The following is a 15,723-nucleotide window of genomic DNA, read 5'->3' as shown; positions in this document are numbered from 1 at the left end:
TTATAAGACATATATAGTAAAATTTGTACTAACTCTTATATCACTAAAAAATAATTAGGAACTTATTTATTATGTTGTTGATGTGAAATTAACCAATTGTGTCACTTTGTAAAGGAAATTGAGAGAGATATTTTTTGGTGTGTGGACATGTGGGAGATTAGGTTGCTAATGTTGACAATTTACCATATAGGAAATTGTTTTACAAAAATTAAAGCCTCGCGATGTTAAGAGAAAAAATTTATCTAGATATATCTAAAAGCTGAACCGTATCATTTATTGTTGATACACTTCAGTTGAGCCACATCAGCGTCCACATCATTATTTTTTTCTTTCCAATTTTCCAGTAACTTTTTTAACATTTATTTTTTTTAATATTTACACTTCTCTAACCTTTCTCCCTCCCTTACCTTTTCATCTCTCCACTACTTCTTCAACCTTTCTCCCTCCCTTTCCTTTTCATCTCCCCATTACCTTCTATATTAATATCATTCTTCCTCTTTCCCTCCATCTTCCTTTATTTTGTCTCTTCTTATTCATACCTTCTTACTATAAATTTGCCACCATCTCTTCCATTCTATGCATAGTTTTCTCTCACAAAAAAAAAAAAGAAGGTTTTCTCTCTCTCTCTCTCTCTCTCTCTCTCAATTTTTTGGTGTTTTTTTTTCTTGCATCTCTACTTTAGGTTGATAATTTTTTATATTATTCAAAACTCTACTTTGGGTTAATGCAATTTAGTTTTGTTTTTTAAATTGTTGTTGTTGTTGTTGTTTTTTTTTTTTTTAATTTTTTTTAAGTTCTCTTTGATTGTTAAATGTTATTCTATTGCGTTTTAAAGAATTAAATATAGCATATAAAAACATAATATTATTCTATTACATAGTATGAATTGGATAATTTAGTATTATTCTATTACATAGCATGATTTTTTATAGTGCTCAATTTAGATGTTAAACTATGTGACTTTACTAATTTTTGTTTATTTTTTAATCCTTTGTAGTGGACAAAGTACTCTTAATAGTTGTATTAGAATTACTTTATAATGCGATTTATTTAGAGAAAAGCAAAGGTTAGCCAAACGAAAATAATCGGATGGGTGACAAATTTTAGCTTTTGCAATTTTATTTTAATAATTATTATTATTTTATAACAATGCATGTATAGAAATATAATTCTTAGATTTTGCTAATAATTTTTTATTTGATAATATATTTTGGGTGGATGAAATTACAATTTCTGCAAAGAAAATAACCTTAATAGATTATCAACAACAAATTTTTATTCTAATTGGTCCAATTAATCATTGTTAAGTTTTATTAATTTTTTTAGTTTTGTTTTTTGGTGTGTTGGATTGTAGGCAGAAAAATAAGTTTTGAGAAAGTTTTTTTACAATTAAAAGAATAATTTCCAACTTTTATATTCTTTTTGTTGATTCACAAAATGTTATAAATAACTTTTATTAAAAAATGAATATTTTCATTAACTTGCCTTTTGAATTTTTGAGAAAAATTGTATTATTGTCATTTTGGTATAACAAAATTTATATTTATGATTTATAATTGTTCCTATATTACATTTATGATTGTTCCTATAATAAATAAAAATATGATTACGAAATACATTACTCATTATTAAATTAGTTTAAATTATAATTTTTTTTAATAAAACCACCATAAAATAATTATCATGCGCAACACGCGAATTTGCGGTTAGTTATTATTAATGATTCGACACATTTATAATATATTTTTTTTTTCCAAACAAGTTAGGGCTTCAATTTTGTTGGATTTTTCTTCTCAAAAAAAAAAAAAAAAATTGTGTTGGGTTTTTTTTAATCTAATATTTTGGAGGCGGTGTCTGAGATAGGAAAAATAATGCAAAACCATTACAATCATAAAATTTTGGGCCTTCTTATAATAGGGGTGGACGGTGGAGCCTTTTTATAAAGGGGATAATACGTTTTTAGTAATGGAAGTTAGGGCCTAGGCCTTGGTCTAGCATTCATTGTCAAAATCTCAATCACAAACCATCGATTTCAAAATTTCGCAAGAGGTTTGGTCAAACAAACTAGTGGATTAGTAGAGTTTGAAAGTGTTTGTTTGTTTGTTTTTTTTATTATTTTATTTTAAAGATTATGTGCATGTGTAAAGTGGACAACATATAAAACTGCATTTGAAGTCAAGAGAGTGCAAATTTCTTGGTTTGAGAAAGTTTAGAGGTTACAGGTTTTGAAATCCAATCTTGAAGGAAAAGGTTACTAGAAGAGATGCCTTGTATGATAAAGATCTCCATGTTGAGTTAGAATGAAGTAAAAGTGTGTGATGAGGGCTCAAAGGAGAAATTAACAATTGAGGTAGAGTTTGATGCAGATCGTTCATCTACTGATAAAGGTGACTATGGAAAAACTAGCAGCAGCAGTAAGAGCTTATTCAATGAATTAATTGCTAGAGGCAGAAAGAAACAAAAGTTCATACAGCACAACAAAGATATGAATTTGAAAGTATGGTTAGGTTTGCTTTGCTTAGGTATCCAATAGTGGAGATCCATTATCTTACAATGCTGCTATAAACTCCATCTTTTTTGGGATCAATATCTTGATTTGCTCTTTTAATTTTCAGATGTATGTTGGCTTTAGACTAGTCTCATGTCTGCGTTTAGACCTAGCCTTAGCTTCTGGAAAAGCATCTGCCATTAGCTTCTTCTTCACTCCCTTTGATTCATGCAGAGGGACTTGTTGGAGTGGTTTAGGTAATAACACAATTTTGGTAGAAACACTAGCAAATAGCAATTGGGTGAATCTTATTTGAATCTATAGGAAAGATACAGACAATGTGATGAAGAGTATAAAGACAATGACTAGGATAAGATTCATATTATGCAGGATAGATACCTGAAGCTGTCAAGTCAACTAATCATTTTTCATCCTCAGCAGGATCAAAAGGCAGTTGAATAGCCTTCAGAGTGTTCTAAATAAATGTCTTATTATTGAAAACTTCCATGTATGTAGACCACTAAATATCGAAGAGTTCAGTAGATGCTGGAAACTCCATTAATCATCGAAAATCAATGCCTTTCAGATCCTTCTCTTGTGATAAAGCCAACTGTTCTCCAACCTAAGCTTGATAAGCCACTTGTGTGTGCCAAGCAGCATTAAAGGAGGAGTTGGAGTGGCTTGGGTTAAGCCAAATTGCCAGGCAGACATAGTTGGGGTATAGACCTTGTCCAATTCTACTTCTGTTAAACATGAGCAAATCTATTGAAGCCAGGAAACTTGCCCACGCAACTACTGTATCTAAAAACTTACTTCCTGTACTAAAAAGTCGGTAGCATTCTGACCCGAACTTCCCGAGGGTAAATGGGGTAAGCTGAAGGTCGGTCCTTTTATGTTCTGCAAAAGTATAGAACCATCTTACAAAGGTAGGGATAGAGGAATCATATCTGGCTTCCATTAAGTATTGGCCACATGAATGTGGAACTTATAGATTAAGTTTTAGGAATAGGAGAGAAGGATGGAACATAGGCATACACCCAAAGCTGCAAAAACCATAATGGTCCTTGAATGGATTTAGAAAAGCTATCACGAGTAAGGGAAGAGAGGGATCAATACAAGTGGAAAAAGAGCCAAGGCTAGCCTGTGACCTTAAGCTAAGGCTTTAGCAAAAGAAGATATCATTGAGTAACTCTTTTTGTTGTACTACACACCATAAATTGACAAATCCAGTAGAAGTAAAATGAAACTTACTCATGAGTAATGATACTGGGCCCTGGGGAGATAGAGTAGTGTTCTGCATTTGTCAAGTCATAAGAGGGTGTAGGCCAAATCAGAAGGGTCGGCGTTTGATTGATAGTTACCATCCCTACATTGAGGTTGGGATGTAGCACTTCTCCACAAGGGGAAAGGTCTGTTAGGTGAAAGACATCTGAAGTAACAGACATCGTCCCCATAGGGAAATGAAACATATTGGTCATTAATGGCTCGAACATAGGCAACGGAGACAACAAAGACTGGTTAACAGTAGGACGATAAGCGAAACAAATGATGCTTATTCAAATTATGGCTGCTCTGATAGTTTTTTTTTTTTTTTTTTCTTATTCAACTATGGCTATGTTAGATAATTTTTTTGCTTATTCAAATTGACTTAATGTTGCGCATATACTTCCTTTGTTGTGCATTCTTACCATGAATCTCCATTCCACCCCTACAAATTCCCTGAATGCTACCTACTGTATTCCTCATGATGCAGCAAGATACAGTGTAACTTCTTAACTTTCCAGTTAAAAAAGAAAAGAAAAGAAAAGAAAAATCAATAAACAGGACTTAAGTTGTCAAGAAGCCTCCTGTAACAGTAAGCTTCTTGACAACTTAACATTAGCACAATAACAAAACTCATGCAATATTGAGACTATTTTCAGCATTTATGCAATCTTAAGCATGATGATGGGGAAAACAAAACATGCAAACTAGAGAAGTATGACAAATCAGCTGGCCATTTCAAATATTATGGTCTTTTTTACCCTTTGCTTTTAATTTTGGATTGGCAACTGAGACAAATGTTACAATTCTGCTAGAGATGCAACTTCTCAAGACTCAATGTTATTCTTCTGATACACCTATAGTGCTAATTCTCAATGTTTTTACTATTATACCTTTCCATTGCCCAATCTAACACATATGACATATGGTTGTGATCACACTAATGCTTTTGACATGCTCGGGTAATTGGAATTGGTGGATCTGACAGTGAACCATTGAGTATATGATTAGCAAACCACTGACTAGCAGCCTGAGAGTAGTGTACACCATCCCAGCTAACATACTGTGAAGGATTAGCACAAGAAGCACCAAACACCGCACTTCCATTTACAAGTGCTTTTGTCCCACACCAGACATGATCGTAATTCACATGATACCCACAGCAGACCTTCAGGGGATCGGCGAATCCTGTAAAAGAAGTAACTTGTGTAAAAAAAATTGTCCCAGATTCACAGTATCAGTAATAGCCGTTACATTGGCACTTTTCTTCGACATGATTGTAACAATTGCCCTAATGTAAAAACCCAAATGCTGTCTTTTCACAAGGAAGAAAAAGGCCAGAATTACAAACAGACATTATACTTTTTGAGTTTTTGTGCTCTTCCACCCCCCCCCCCCCCCCCCCGGGGTGGCGGGGCTTTGACTTCTTTAGATATTACTTTAGTCAAAAGGTGTATTTCTTTTCAAATCAAAAACATCAATAACTACTTAGCCATAGTCCCAAAATTTTGGAGTCGGATATGGATTCTCAACAGACTAATCAAAATTGGCCACATGTATTCTTTTCCGGAGTATTAAACTTATTAATAGTAGTAAAATGTTCCACATCTTAAGAGTAACATAAATTGTAAGCTCAAAAGAATGTAATGGTAAACCTTGATAGGCATGTGAAATTGATTAAGTGATGTGAATAGGATTACAATATAATAAATACCTTCATTCTTTGCATTGCTGATTAGTCCATATTTTGCAGCATATAGATCCACATATGTTATTGCTGCTTCTGGGAGCTCTGCCCTTAGTTTGATCACTCTGTCCTTGAGTTGCTTGTTGAACTCTACAGCCATGTCATTTTGACCCTTGATACAGCCATGCTGATCAAGATAGCCAGGCGCTGGATTATGATTGTAAAAAAAGTTCACTGGCAAGCATCCAATAGGCCCTGTGTTGTGAATCCAAAATGTCCGCCCCCCTTGTTGATATATGCGCTGAAAGTAGTCCATTACAGTAGTTTCATATCAAAGATATGCTTGATTAAACTCACAATTATTCAGAGTTTCAGATCATAGCAATGTTAGTGAAAATAGAGAGAAAAGAGAGTCAAAGACAGATATTTACGTGGTTTGGCAATGTGCTTATATCCACGGGAGTAAGAATCGGACAAAAATCACTATCAGAAAATAAAGGATTTTCAATGTATTTACTGCACATTAATTTTCCCAATATACCTTTATCATACCCCAACCTATAACTCCGCCTAGGCAAAACAAAAGTAACATAGAGCTGCATTATTAGGCTTTAAACTAGATATCAGTGTTGCCTTCTCTTCAGAATATGAACCACTGTCTCTAATTTCAAACTTCTTATTTCAAGCAATGCTAGTAATCTGGTTACTTACTTGGACTGCTGTGGCTAACTGATTGACAATGTCTGGCATTGCCGCACGAAGTTGGTCGAAGTTCATCTTTCGAAAACCAACAGAAAGATCATTCTGACCGATATCGAATGTGTAAAGAGCCTTGGAAAAGTCCTGGGGCCTAGGAAGCTTGCTTCTTTCAGAGGGTGTCTTGGCTAGAAATCACAATAAAAAAACTAAATAAGCTGATGAAAATAAACTCATCCAAACACACAACTATTGGTACTTTTTTCTTTTAATGGGAATGACCTTGGTTGTAGAGAGCATAGGTGCGTGCTTTGAACTGCAGGAATTGCACAATCTGGATGTCAAGAGAGAACGGACTAATGCCATACTCAAATATGGTTTCATTTTGCCTTCTAATAGTTGATCCTCCAGTGGCAAAATTTGCACCATGCTGGTAATTGGTTCCAAGTGAATTCAAATATGCACTCAAGTATGGCAATTTTAGGTGCTCAGCTGCATAAATATTTTACTCTATTAGACAACTATCATGAATCTATACTTTTACTATAGATAAGTAGAGTGATATAGAAATGTTTGTACCTATGAAGTCTATGAGGACCCGGCCATCTGAGTCCCTTCCAGCAGGCTTGTGAAAGAATGCATCACCATATGGTGCTGGAATGGGTTCAAATGCTGCTGATATGCCTCCAGTGTCTGAATTTGAGTCACCAAAGTTGTAGATTGCTGGAAACACACAAGGTGCTGAGCCTTGCAGTTCTTTACCTCCCACACCCAGAACACACAAAACCATGAACCCAGTTAATAATAGTCTCCCAAACTCCATTGGTGCAGCACAAAAGTAGTTCATGCTAGAACACTCTAGTCTATAGGGACCAGCAAGAACCAGAGGCCTGGTTTTAAGGTTATCTACCTACTTAATCTTGGTGTATATGGGGCAAAAGGAAGCAGATATTCTTGACATTCACGTGCACACCGATTTACTGCTGCTCACTTTATATGTTTAATTTAGGAAAATTGTATTTTTACTGTTGCAAAATGGACAATTTTTTGTGTTTTTATAATGTAAATATATGATGGAAATTTATTTTGTAAGTAAAATGTAAATATATAAAAATTCTAAAAAAAATTTTAATAGGAATTTATTACTTTTTTTTTTTTTTTTAGCAATCAATTTTGCTGGTCAAACTGTGTCAATTTCACTTGTCGATGCTGTCATTCACTACTCATATTCTTCCTTATATGTTTTGGTTTTTGTGTGAAGGAGAATTGATACATAAGGTATTGAACTACTGGAAACAAAAAAAGCATCTCTATTCCTTCCAGTAGATTAAAAAAAAAAAAGAAGCTTCTCTTTTTATTCTTTAAGCCTAACAATAGGGAGGAATGGAACAAGAATTTTTTTTTCTTTTAACATTATTTTTTAAATATTTTAGTTAGTTGTCAGGTTTGCAAACTATATAGAAAACTAGCATCTTAAGACTCTAAAACTCGAGTTCAAATCTGAACTCGAGTTTCTAAGACTTGAATTGCATGTGATGGAAAAAAATTCACGTGGGAATCGAGTATTTAAAACTTGAGTTCCCGTTCTTCTTCCACATCTGAATCTTCCTCTTCCTCAGTTCTTTTCTTCTTCCTTCCACATCTGAGTCTTCCTTTCAGATCTGGTCCTCTGTTCTTCCTCTTCTTCTTCTTCTTCTTCTTCTTCTTCTTCCTTCTTGATCTGTTCTTCCGTTCTTTGCCTCTGTCCCTCTGTTCTTTGTTTCTCTGTTCCTGCCCGATTTGATTTGTTTTGGTCTGTTTCACTATAGAAATCAAGTCTTGTAGACTCGGATTTACTTTTTACAAACTCGAGTCTATAAGATTCGAGATCTATGTGGCAAAAAGTTACCCAGATTAGCAAGTAGAATTCGAGTATTTGAAACTTGATATTTAGATTGAAATCGAGCCTCTAAAACTCAAAATGCTAGTTTGCAGTATTATTCCTCACCCATGTCAACTTATTATATTCTTTCCCTCATTAATGCTATCCTGCAAATTCCCTCCCACGATTTCATCAAAGGGCCCAAAGATTGAAAGGAAAAAGAAAAAAAAAATCACCAATGAAAAATAAGAAAAAAAAAAAAAAAAAAAACACTGAAAGGTAGTATAGGGGAAAAAAAGTCGTACATAAAACTTCTACTTTTTGCAAGATTTGTGAGAGGTTATAAGAGGCCGTCTTCCCTCCAATTTATTTTGGAGAGGCTGATTTTGAGATTTGAACAAAGATAAAAATTATTATTATATTTTATTTTACTTGCCAGCTGTAGTATTTTTATTTTGATTGTGTTTGCAATTAAGGGTGTGTTTGTTTTGGGTAAAAATTACTTTCGGAAATGCTTTTCTGGAAATGCGGGTGTTTGGTTGGTCCGGAAAATAGAATTTTTCGGAAATCAATTTCAGTTGACCGAAAAAAATACGCTTTGACCACAGAAATGAATTTCTGTTCCTATTTTCACTTCAAATGAATTCCAGAGAGAGAGAGAGAGAGAGAGAGAGAGAGAGAGAGAGAGAGAGAGAGAGAGAGAGAGAGAGAGAGAGAGAGAGGAAGAAGAGGCGAGCCCCGAGCTCCAGTCCAGTCCAACGATCGCCGATGACCCCCGAGCTCCAGTCCGCGCCGATCGCACGCACCAGTCGATCTCGCGAGCTCCAGTTCGACGATCGCACCACGCCGATCGCACCTTCGATCTCGCCTCCGCGCAATCTCGCCTTCAACCCACCGATCTTCGACCCACCGATCTCTCTCTCTGTGTGATTTTGATTTCTGTGTGATTTTGATTTTTGTTGTTGTTGTGGTGGTGTGGTGGTGGTGTTTTGGTGGTTGTGGCTTTTGATTGCCGGAGTTTGCTGCCATGGGTTGAATTGCCGTGTGAAAAATTTGTAGGAAAATAGCATTTTCAACCATACAACCAAACACCAGAAAATATTTTTCATAATATTTTCTGAAATGCAACCAAAAACTTAAAAATATTTTCCTTTCCGGAAAATAGCATTTATTTTCCGGAAAATCACTTACATGAAACAAATACGGCCTAAAAACAAAATAAACCAAATTGATTAGGATGAGCTGGACAATAACAAGATTAGCATTAATATTATAAAGTTCTAGGCTTTTAATTTTGTATCCTAAGAATAAATAATCAAAGTAGCAACACATGGTCAGTTGAATTAAAAAAAAAAAAAGAAAAAAACCCGAAACACACCATCATTTGAATGTAACTTTTTCTTCTTTAACAAAAAGCCAAACAAGTTGCTTATATTAGGAATTTGTTATCTAAAAGCAGTTTTTTGTTTGAGGAAGAGACACCAGACACAAAAGTGAGTTCATAACTTCTAATTTTGGAACTACACTTCACAATCTTATACTCCATTTTTCTACATATAGTTATATACACTAAAAAATAAAAATAAAAGTTTCCTTTGTTCCTTTAATAATTCCGTCCCTGCCTAACGTTATGTGGATTCTGATCAACATTGTACCAAGATCCAAGATTGGGTTTAGCAAAAAAAGAAAAGAAAAAAAAAGATCCAAGATTGAGGATGGATATGGCTATCTTCTTCTTCCTTTCTTTTCATTTGTTTATTTATTTATTTTTGTGGTGATAAACAGCTATCTTCAGTCCTAGTAGGGTAGTGGAGAGTACATTGAAGATAATTCATCTTTTTGTGTTTTGACACTTGAAAGTGTGTCCAATACATCAGTGTACGAGACATATTAAAATGTACATAAAATATGTGTTCTTATCTTAACGTAGTTTTCAGTATATTGATGCACCAAAGCTCCTGTCCTTCGCATTTAATTTAAGCAGAAAAAGGAAATAGAAAAAGAGAGAAGATCTGATAAAACAAAAAAGAAAAAGAAAAAGAGAGAAGATTTGGGAAAAGGGTGGTGACAAATTAAGAGTGTGGAGGACAGCTCAAATGCATAAATGCATAGGGCAACACATGTCCCTAATTGTAAGGACCAAAGGATCATAATCATGTGGCCATCTAGAAGTACCTTGAAGAAAGAGAAGTCGGTGATGGGGCTTTTGTGTCTCATACCATATATTTTATTTAATGAAACTGTACGATGGTTGTCGCTATCTGCAATAAAGTGGACAAGCAAAAAAAACATATAGAAAAAAAGATCTTTGTTTTGCGCAATTAGCGGTCATGCATTGCAGAGACGTGATAACGTTCTCCTCTGAAGTGGGCTGCATTCTGATTTCTGATTTCTGATTTCTGATTTCTGAGTAGTAGCCCACGACCCAAACACAAATAACATCAAGTTTGGGCCATGAAGCCTATCCCACCATTGATATCCAAAGCTGACATCTTCCAATTTCTGAAAAGGTAGTTCTCATTTGCTGTCGAACTTCATTGGCATAGAAATTCTATCTTTCAAGGGCCTTATATGATGCTAATCCTACATAACACCATTGGATTTTTTTTTTTTTTTTTTTTTCTCAGGTAGAAAAAGCATGCTGCCACTCACAATTCCTTTGAGTCTAGCAACAGGTCAGGAAAATGATTTATTTTTTTTTGGTATTGATTGATATTGGTACACCACATATATTAAATGTGAGTGATTTCACTAATAATTAAAATCAACATATTTCAAGTGTCAATATCTCTCATAGAAAGTCTATTCCATCGGTCTTACATCATTGGACTCCTAGCCTGGAAGGAAACATCAATCGTGCAAGATAGTAGTCATTTGTGCATTAATTGTGCCCAATAACTTCTTATTGCATTTAATGTTAGGCGATTTGTCTCTCACTTTAATAGTAGGTCTGAACTCTGAACATATTGAGCCATCCAATTATCTCTTGAAGACCTCTAACTTTGGACAGGTATCAAATCAATTAAAGAAAAGTTGTGCTTTAAGGCTTGATTTGGGACAAAGGAGTAGGTGTAATTTACAAGTATAAAACCCCTCAAACATGACAAGGAGATATGCTTTTAAAAAAAAAAAAAAAAATTATTCACTACTTAGAAAATTAAACTTCTATTTCCAAAAAACCCAAACTGACTTTATCATCAGAATGTCTACAGGGACAAATTGATTTCAAAACAATCATTATTAGTTGGCGATACATCTTTACTTCCGTGGCCTTCCTAGTTTAATCCCACCTCTTACAATTTCATTTCATGAAAGGTAAAAATGAGTTCAAGATTGGGAAAGGGGTAAACTTGGCAAACAAGTCAAGTTGAACGGGTTTGTGTTTTATCAATATGGATTAGAAACTTATCGAACTAAAATGAGTTACTATTCTGATGACCCTTATCGATGTCAGGTTTTGGCATTGACCTCGATCATTTTGACCCTTTGTCTTTTGAACAAGGGTCTTGGTGACCAGTGATGAGGTGTACTCGGGTTTGCCAATTGCCATCATAAGGTTCGTAGAGAGGATACAATTTCAAAATCTTTGAGAGGTTGACCAGCAGCAGCCATGGTGTCAGCTTAACCTTTAAATTTCTAGATATAACCGTGAGTTGATAGTGGATCTGCTCTGTTGACTGAGAAGTGAACGCTCTATCAAGTGCTCTGCTTTAATATATCATATAAAGCAAGGACACCAAATGGTTTTATGAAATGTTAAATACATAAAATATGGGCTAAATGAAAGAGCTCACTCTCACACTTTTAAGAGAGGAGTTTTAATATATTCGTAGTTGGAAAATGGCAATGCATTGAAGATTACATCTTTGGATTGCTGTATCTCTTCCTATTTAAAAATTGGATACACATAAATTTCCATCACACAGACTGACGCTTATGACAAGCATGCATGTGTGATTGGCACTGGAGGGTCCGTGAATGAACCATTGAGGATATGATTAGCAATCCAATGATTTGCAGCCTCAGTGTAGTGCACACCATCCCAGCTAATATACTTGGAAGGATCTTCACAAGACCCCGCATATATTTCAGTACCATTTATTTTATCCCTATGCCCACACCACACATGGTTGGAATCCTCGTGATAACCACAGCAAATGCTCCTTGCATCAACAAATCCTGCAAAGGACAACTGTTATTTCATTGTTTTTTTATCCCCACCATAGGATCTTGGTGGAACTTGTACTTCATTTAGCATGTGACAACTGACAAGTAGCAGATATCACATTGGTTTAACAAAGGTCAGGGCAAGAGCAGTCTCAAGGTAGCTTTAAAAAATAAAAGAGTTTAAATTGAAACTATTAGGATTTCGAGTTTGTGAGAGTTTAATTAACACCTCGAAGGGTCTCTAACATGTTGGGACACTGCTAAATCAAGAAACTTAAATGATTGGACATTTGGACCTAGTTATGTAATATTAACTATCCACTCTTGTTAGTATTAATGTCAATAGAGTAATGTCTATTTTGCATACTCACCACTTTTGCACAGTAATATTGTGACTTGTATTCCAAGTTAGAAATCCTGACTTCAAGTCACAATTTTAGTTCAAAAAACTGTGTACTATGCGTGTAAGTGAATGTGTGCAACATAAATTTCCCTATTCAATATGTGACTTTACTATTTAACTAATCACACCATAAGTTTCTTCGTCAACAAGTATTACCTTGCTCCTTTGGATTGCTGATTAGTTTATACTTTGCTGCAAAAATATCCACATATGTTAATGCAGCTCCAGGTAGCTGTGTCCTCAGTTTGGTCACTCTTCTCTTCAGTTGCCTATTAAACTCTATAGCCATGTCATTTTGAGCTATGAGACATCCGTGCTGGTCAAGAATGCCAGGCATTGAATGGTGGTAGTTGCGTTGGGTCACTGGCAAGCAGCCAATGGGACCTGTATTATGTATCCAAAAGTTCCTTGCCCCTTGTTCATGCAGATGCTGAAAGAGATTTTATTGATTTTGAGCCATAAACACAATAAACATGTTAGATTAGAGTCCCAATCCTGTTAATTTCACTTGAGATTAACTTTTTTTTTTGTTTGACTTACTTTAACTGCTGAAGCTAACTGGTCAATTATGTCTGGGAGTACTGCTCCAAAATTTTCACTGCTTGATTTTCGAATACCAGCAGCAATATCATTTTGTCCAATGTCAAATGTGTAGAGAGCATCTGAGAAGTCCTGAGGCCTTGGAAGATTTCTTCTGTGGGAGTTTTTCTTGGCTGCATGTCGTAAACAAATGTAGAGGACATTGTAAGTTGGTGAGAAACGATTTCTTTTTGGGTGATTTGGTATTACCTTTGTTGTAGAGCTTGCTGGTGCGTGTCTTGAACTGGTCAAATTGCACAATCTGGATATCTAGAGAGAAAGGGCTTGCACCAGTCAAAAAGAAGGACTCATTAAGCTGCCTAATTGTTGATCCTCCTGTGGCAAAATTTGCACCATGCCTGAAACTTGCTCCAATGGAATCTAGATAGGCACTCAAGTATGGCAATCTAAGGCGCTTGGCTGCATAAAAAAATAACCAGCTTCTTTTTTTTCTGTGAACTTTGATAGGCAAACAATTTTAGATATGTGCTTGTTGGACAGAGAACAAGTTGATATGCATTTTACCAATAAAGTCTATTATAAGCCGCCCATCGGAGCCTCTTCCAGCTGGTTCATGAAAAAAGGTCTCGCCAGACGGTTGCCCTGCTGGATAGAATGCTGCTGATATCCCACCAGTATCTGAATTTGAGTCTCCAAAGTTGTAGATTGCTGGAAAATCACAATGTGATAAACCTGCCATTTCTTCACCTAACACACTCAAAAGCAAGAAAGCTATACTCCAAGCAATGAATACCCTTTCAACCTCCATTCTTGCACCAAAACAGTGACTCATATGACACTAGCACTTCCCTTGTTTATGGTAGCCCAGAGGCTTAGTCAAGGCAAAGTTTTCTTTGATATAGACACAGAAAATATATAATCATGAGAATCCTGTGCATATCAAAGCAAGTGGGAAATAAAAATGAGAAAGAATATATTATGTCTCAATCTCCCATTGGTTTCTTTAAGAATATATGTAGTCATGAAAGTCATGAGCTTACCTAGCAACGGAATATATATATATATATATATATATACATATATCTCATAGGCAATCTCAAGCTACTATGAGCTTCCTTAATCTATCTTTCTTTCTGTGCGCGTTGAAAATGACTTTTCCACACTCATTTTGTTTTTGTTTTTTGTTTTTTTTTTTTTTCCAACTAATATATGTGATACTCCAAATTATATGAATGGTATTGAATAAAATGTTAATCTACGGCTATGTATTACATACACATCGAATATTACAAGATGTGCCAATTAAATGCAAAAATGATATCACCCTTTTGCTTTATAGCATCACTATATTCATGCTCTTAATTTGTACCTGTCTTTGCAGAAGCTTAATATAAAATTGTAGACTTTTTAGATCTGACTGTCTAAATCCCAGACTGTTGTAGGACATCCTTTGATGTCACTATATGCAACTTGGTTGGCCTAACTATAAGTTGTACTTATTATCAAAAGAGACAACTCATATATTGTAAGCATCTTTAAAATGGAAATTACCGGCTCTTGTTCCATCTTGTTTCAATTTCTTGCTACATAAAGAATGGGGACAAGGGTATTAATCGTATAGGAGAACGTATATCTTTTTTTCTTGACAAAATGATCACTCTTACATTTTTTTTACTATGCTAGAATTAATACAAAGTTTATTACAAGAGTTTTACAAATTAATATATCACTTTTTAAACATAAAACAAAAAGTAATTAAAAAATTTCTTTATTTATGTTGTTAACCGTCACACCAATAATATTTATTGTCATGCCTGTTTATAAGCCTTTTGTAATTTTAAACAATTTCCAACATTTTTTCCCAACAACAGAAAAGTAGAGTTAAATTATATGAGAAAATAAAAATGCTATGTAATTTTTTTTTAAAATGTCAATGATAATAGATTTTATCTATTAACACAACTCATTACTCATCGCACATAGAACAATATTTGCCCGTATTTATCACAAAAAATCGATGCAAAATGTGGGCTTTTTTTTTTTTTTTTTCTTATAATCAAAATCATGTGGGGTCTAATATAACATGTGATGCAAATTGCATATATTAATAAAGTTTTCATTTCTCGAAAAGGCCAAGGAATTGACATTACATCATATAATCCAAGCTACCCTTGACCTAGAATCAACATAAGACATTAAATAATACAAGAATCACAAACTAGCTAGGCTTTGCCACACTAAATATATACTGGTACTGAAACTGGGCATCACATGCATCTTTAAAAGAGTATAGGTCATACTGTAGAGAATTTCCATAATTGGTCGGTGTATATATGGGTTGGGTTCATATATATATATATATATATATATGGATTTTTTTAATGTGTGCCCTAAGAACACACAATAATTTTCATCTTTAAAAAAAAATTTCTCGAGAATTGAAAAAGTATTGACAATTTTTTCAATTCTTAAGAAATTGTTTCTAAAAATGGATAGTTTAATGTGTGCGCACATATTAACCGGATCCTATATATATATATATATAACACATTTCAAAATTAAGCTCATGTATGTTGCGCACTTCTTCTTTATTTACACATTTTGCCTTGAACTCTGCG

At 34.5% G+C, this 15,723-nt stretch overlaps 2 protein-coding genes and 1 long non-coding RNA gene across 3 annotated transcripts; 1 reads left to right on the top strand and 2 right to left on the bottom strand.

The window, feature by feature from the left end:
- Positions 1-4,467: 4,467 nt before the first annotated feature.
- Positions 4,468-7,092, bottom strand: LOC126714762 (GDSL esterase/lipase At5g14450-like). Its single transcript, XM_050415052.1, has 5 exons — positions 6,714-7,092; positions 6,417-6,626; positions 6,150-6,322; positions 5,466-5,739; positions 4,468-4,939 (listed from the first exon to the last, which is right to left on the bottom strand). The coding sequence occupies exons 1-5, from the start codon at positions 6,979-6,981 to the stop codon at positions 4,692-4,694; spliced, it is 1,173 nt and encodes a 390-aa protein (XP_050271009.1). The 5' UTR covers positions 6,982-7,092; the 3' UTR covers positions 4,468-4,691.
- Positions 7,093-10,331: 3,239 nt separating this feature from the next.
- LOC126714761 (uncharacterized) lies at positions 10,332-13,565 on the top strand. The gene is made up of 3 exons (XR_007651672.1): positions 10,332-10,505; positions 10,623-10,670; positions 13,221-13,565. It is a non-coding gene; the product is annotated as an uncharacterized LOC126714761 (long non-coding RNA).
- On the bottom strand, positions 11,768-14,337 carry LOC126714760 (GDSL esterase/lipase At5g14450-like). The gene is made up of 5 exons (XM_050415051.1): positions 13,670-14,337; positions 13,355-13,564; positions 13,106-13,278; positions 12,722-12,995; positions 11,768-12,174 (listed from the first exon to the last, which is right to left on the bottom strand). The coding sequence occupies exons 1-5, from the start codon at positions 13,935-13,937 to the stop codon at positions 11,930-11,932; spliced, it is 1,170 nt and encodes a 389-aa protein (XP_050271008.1). The 5' UTR covers positions 13,938-14,337; the 3' UTR covers positions 11,768-11,929.
- Between the last annotated feature and the right edge of the window lie 1,386 nt (positions 14,338-15,723).

Source organism: Quercus robur, chromosome 2 (assembly GCF_932294415.1).
Source record: "Quercus robur chromosome 2, dhQueRobu3.1, whole genome shotgun sequence".
Taxonomy (NCBI): domain Eukaryota; kingdom Viridiplantae; phylum Streptophyta; class Magnoliopsida; order Fagales; family Fagaceae; genus Quercus; species Quercus robur.
Note: the sequence above shows the minus strand (reverse complement) of the source record. Positions and strands in the feature narration are given on the sequence as shown.

Coding starts and splice junctions, on each gene's coding strand:
- LOC126714762 (XM_050415052.1), bottom strand. CDS start 6,981: ATGAACTACTTTTGTGCTGCACCAATGGAGTTTGGGAGACTATTATTA. Junction 6,627..6,713: donor GGTCCTCATAGACTTCATAG/GTACAAACATTT, acceptor ATATTTATGCAG/CTGAGCACCTAAAATTGCCA. Junction 5,740..6,149: donor AGTTAGCCACAGCAGTCCAA/GTAAGTAACCAG, acceptor GACTACTTTCAG/CGCATATATCAACAAGGGGG.
- LOC126714760 (XM_050415051.1), bottom strand. CDS start 13,937: ATGAGTCACTGTTTTGGTGCAAGAATGGAGGTTGAAAGGGTATTCATT. Junction 13,279..13,354: donor CAGCAAGCTCTACAACAAAG/GTAATACCAAAT, acceptor TACGACATGCAG/CCAAGAAAAACTCCCACAGA. Junction 12,996..13,105: donor AGTTAGCTTCAGCAGTTAAA/GTAAGTCAAACA, acceptor AATCTCTTTCAG/CATCTGCATGAACAAGGGGC.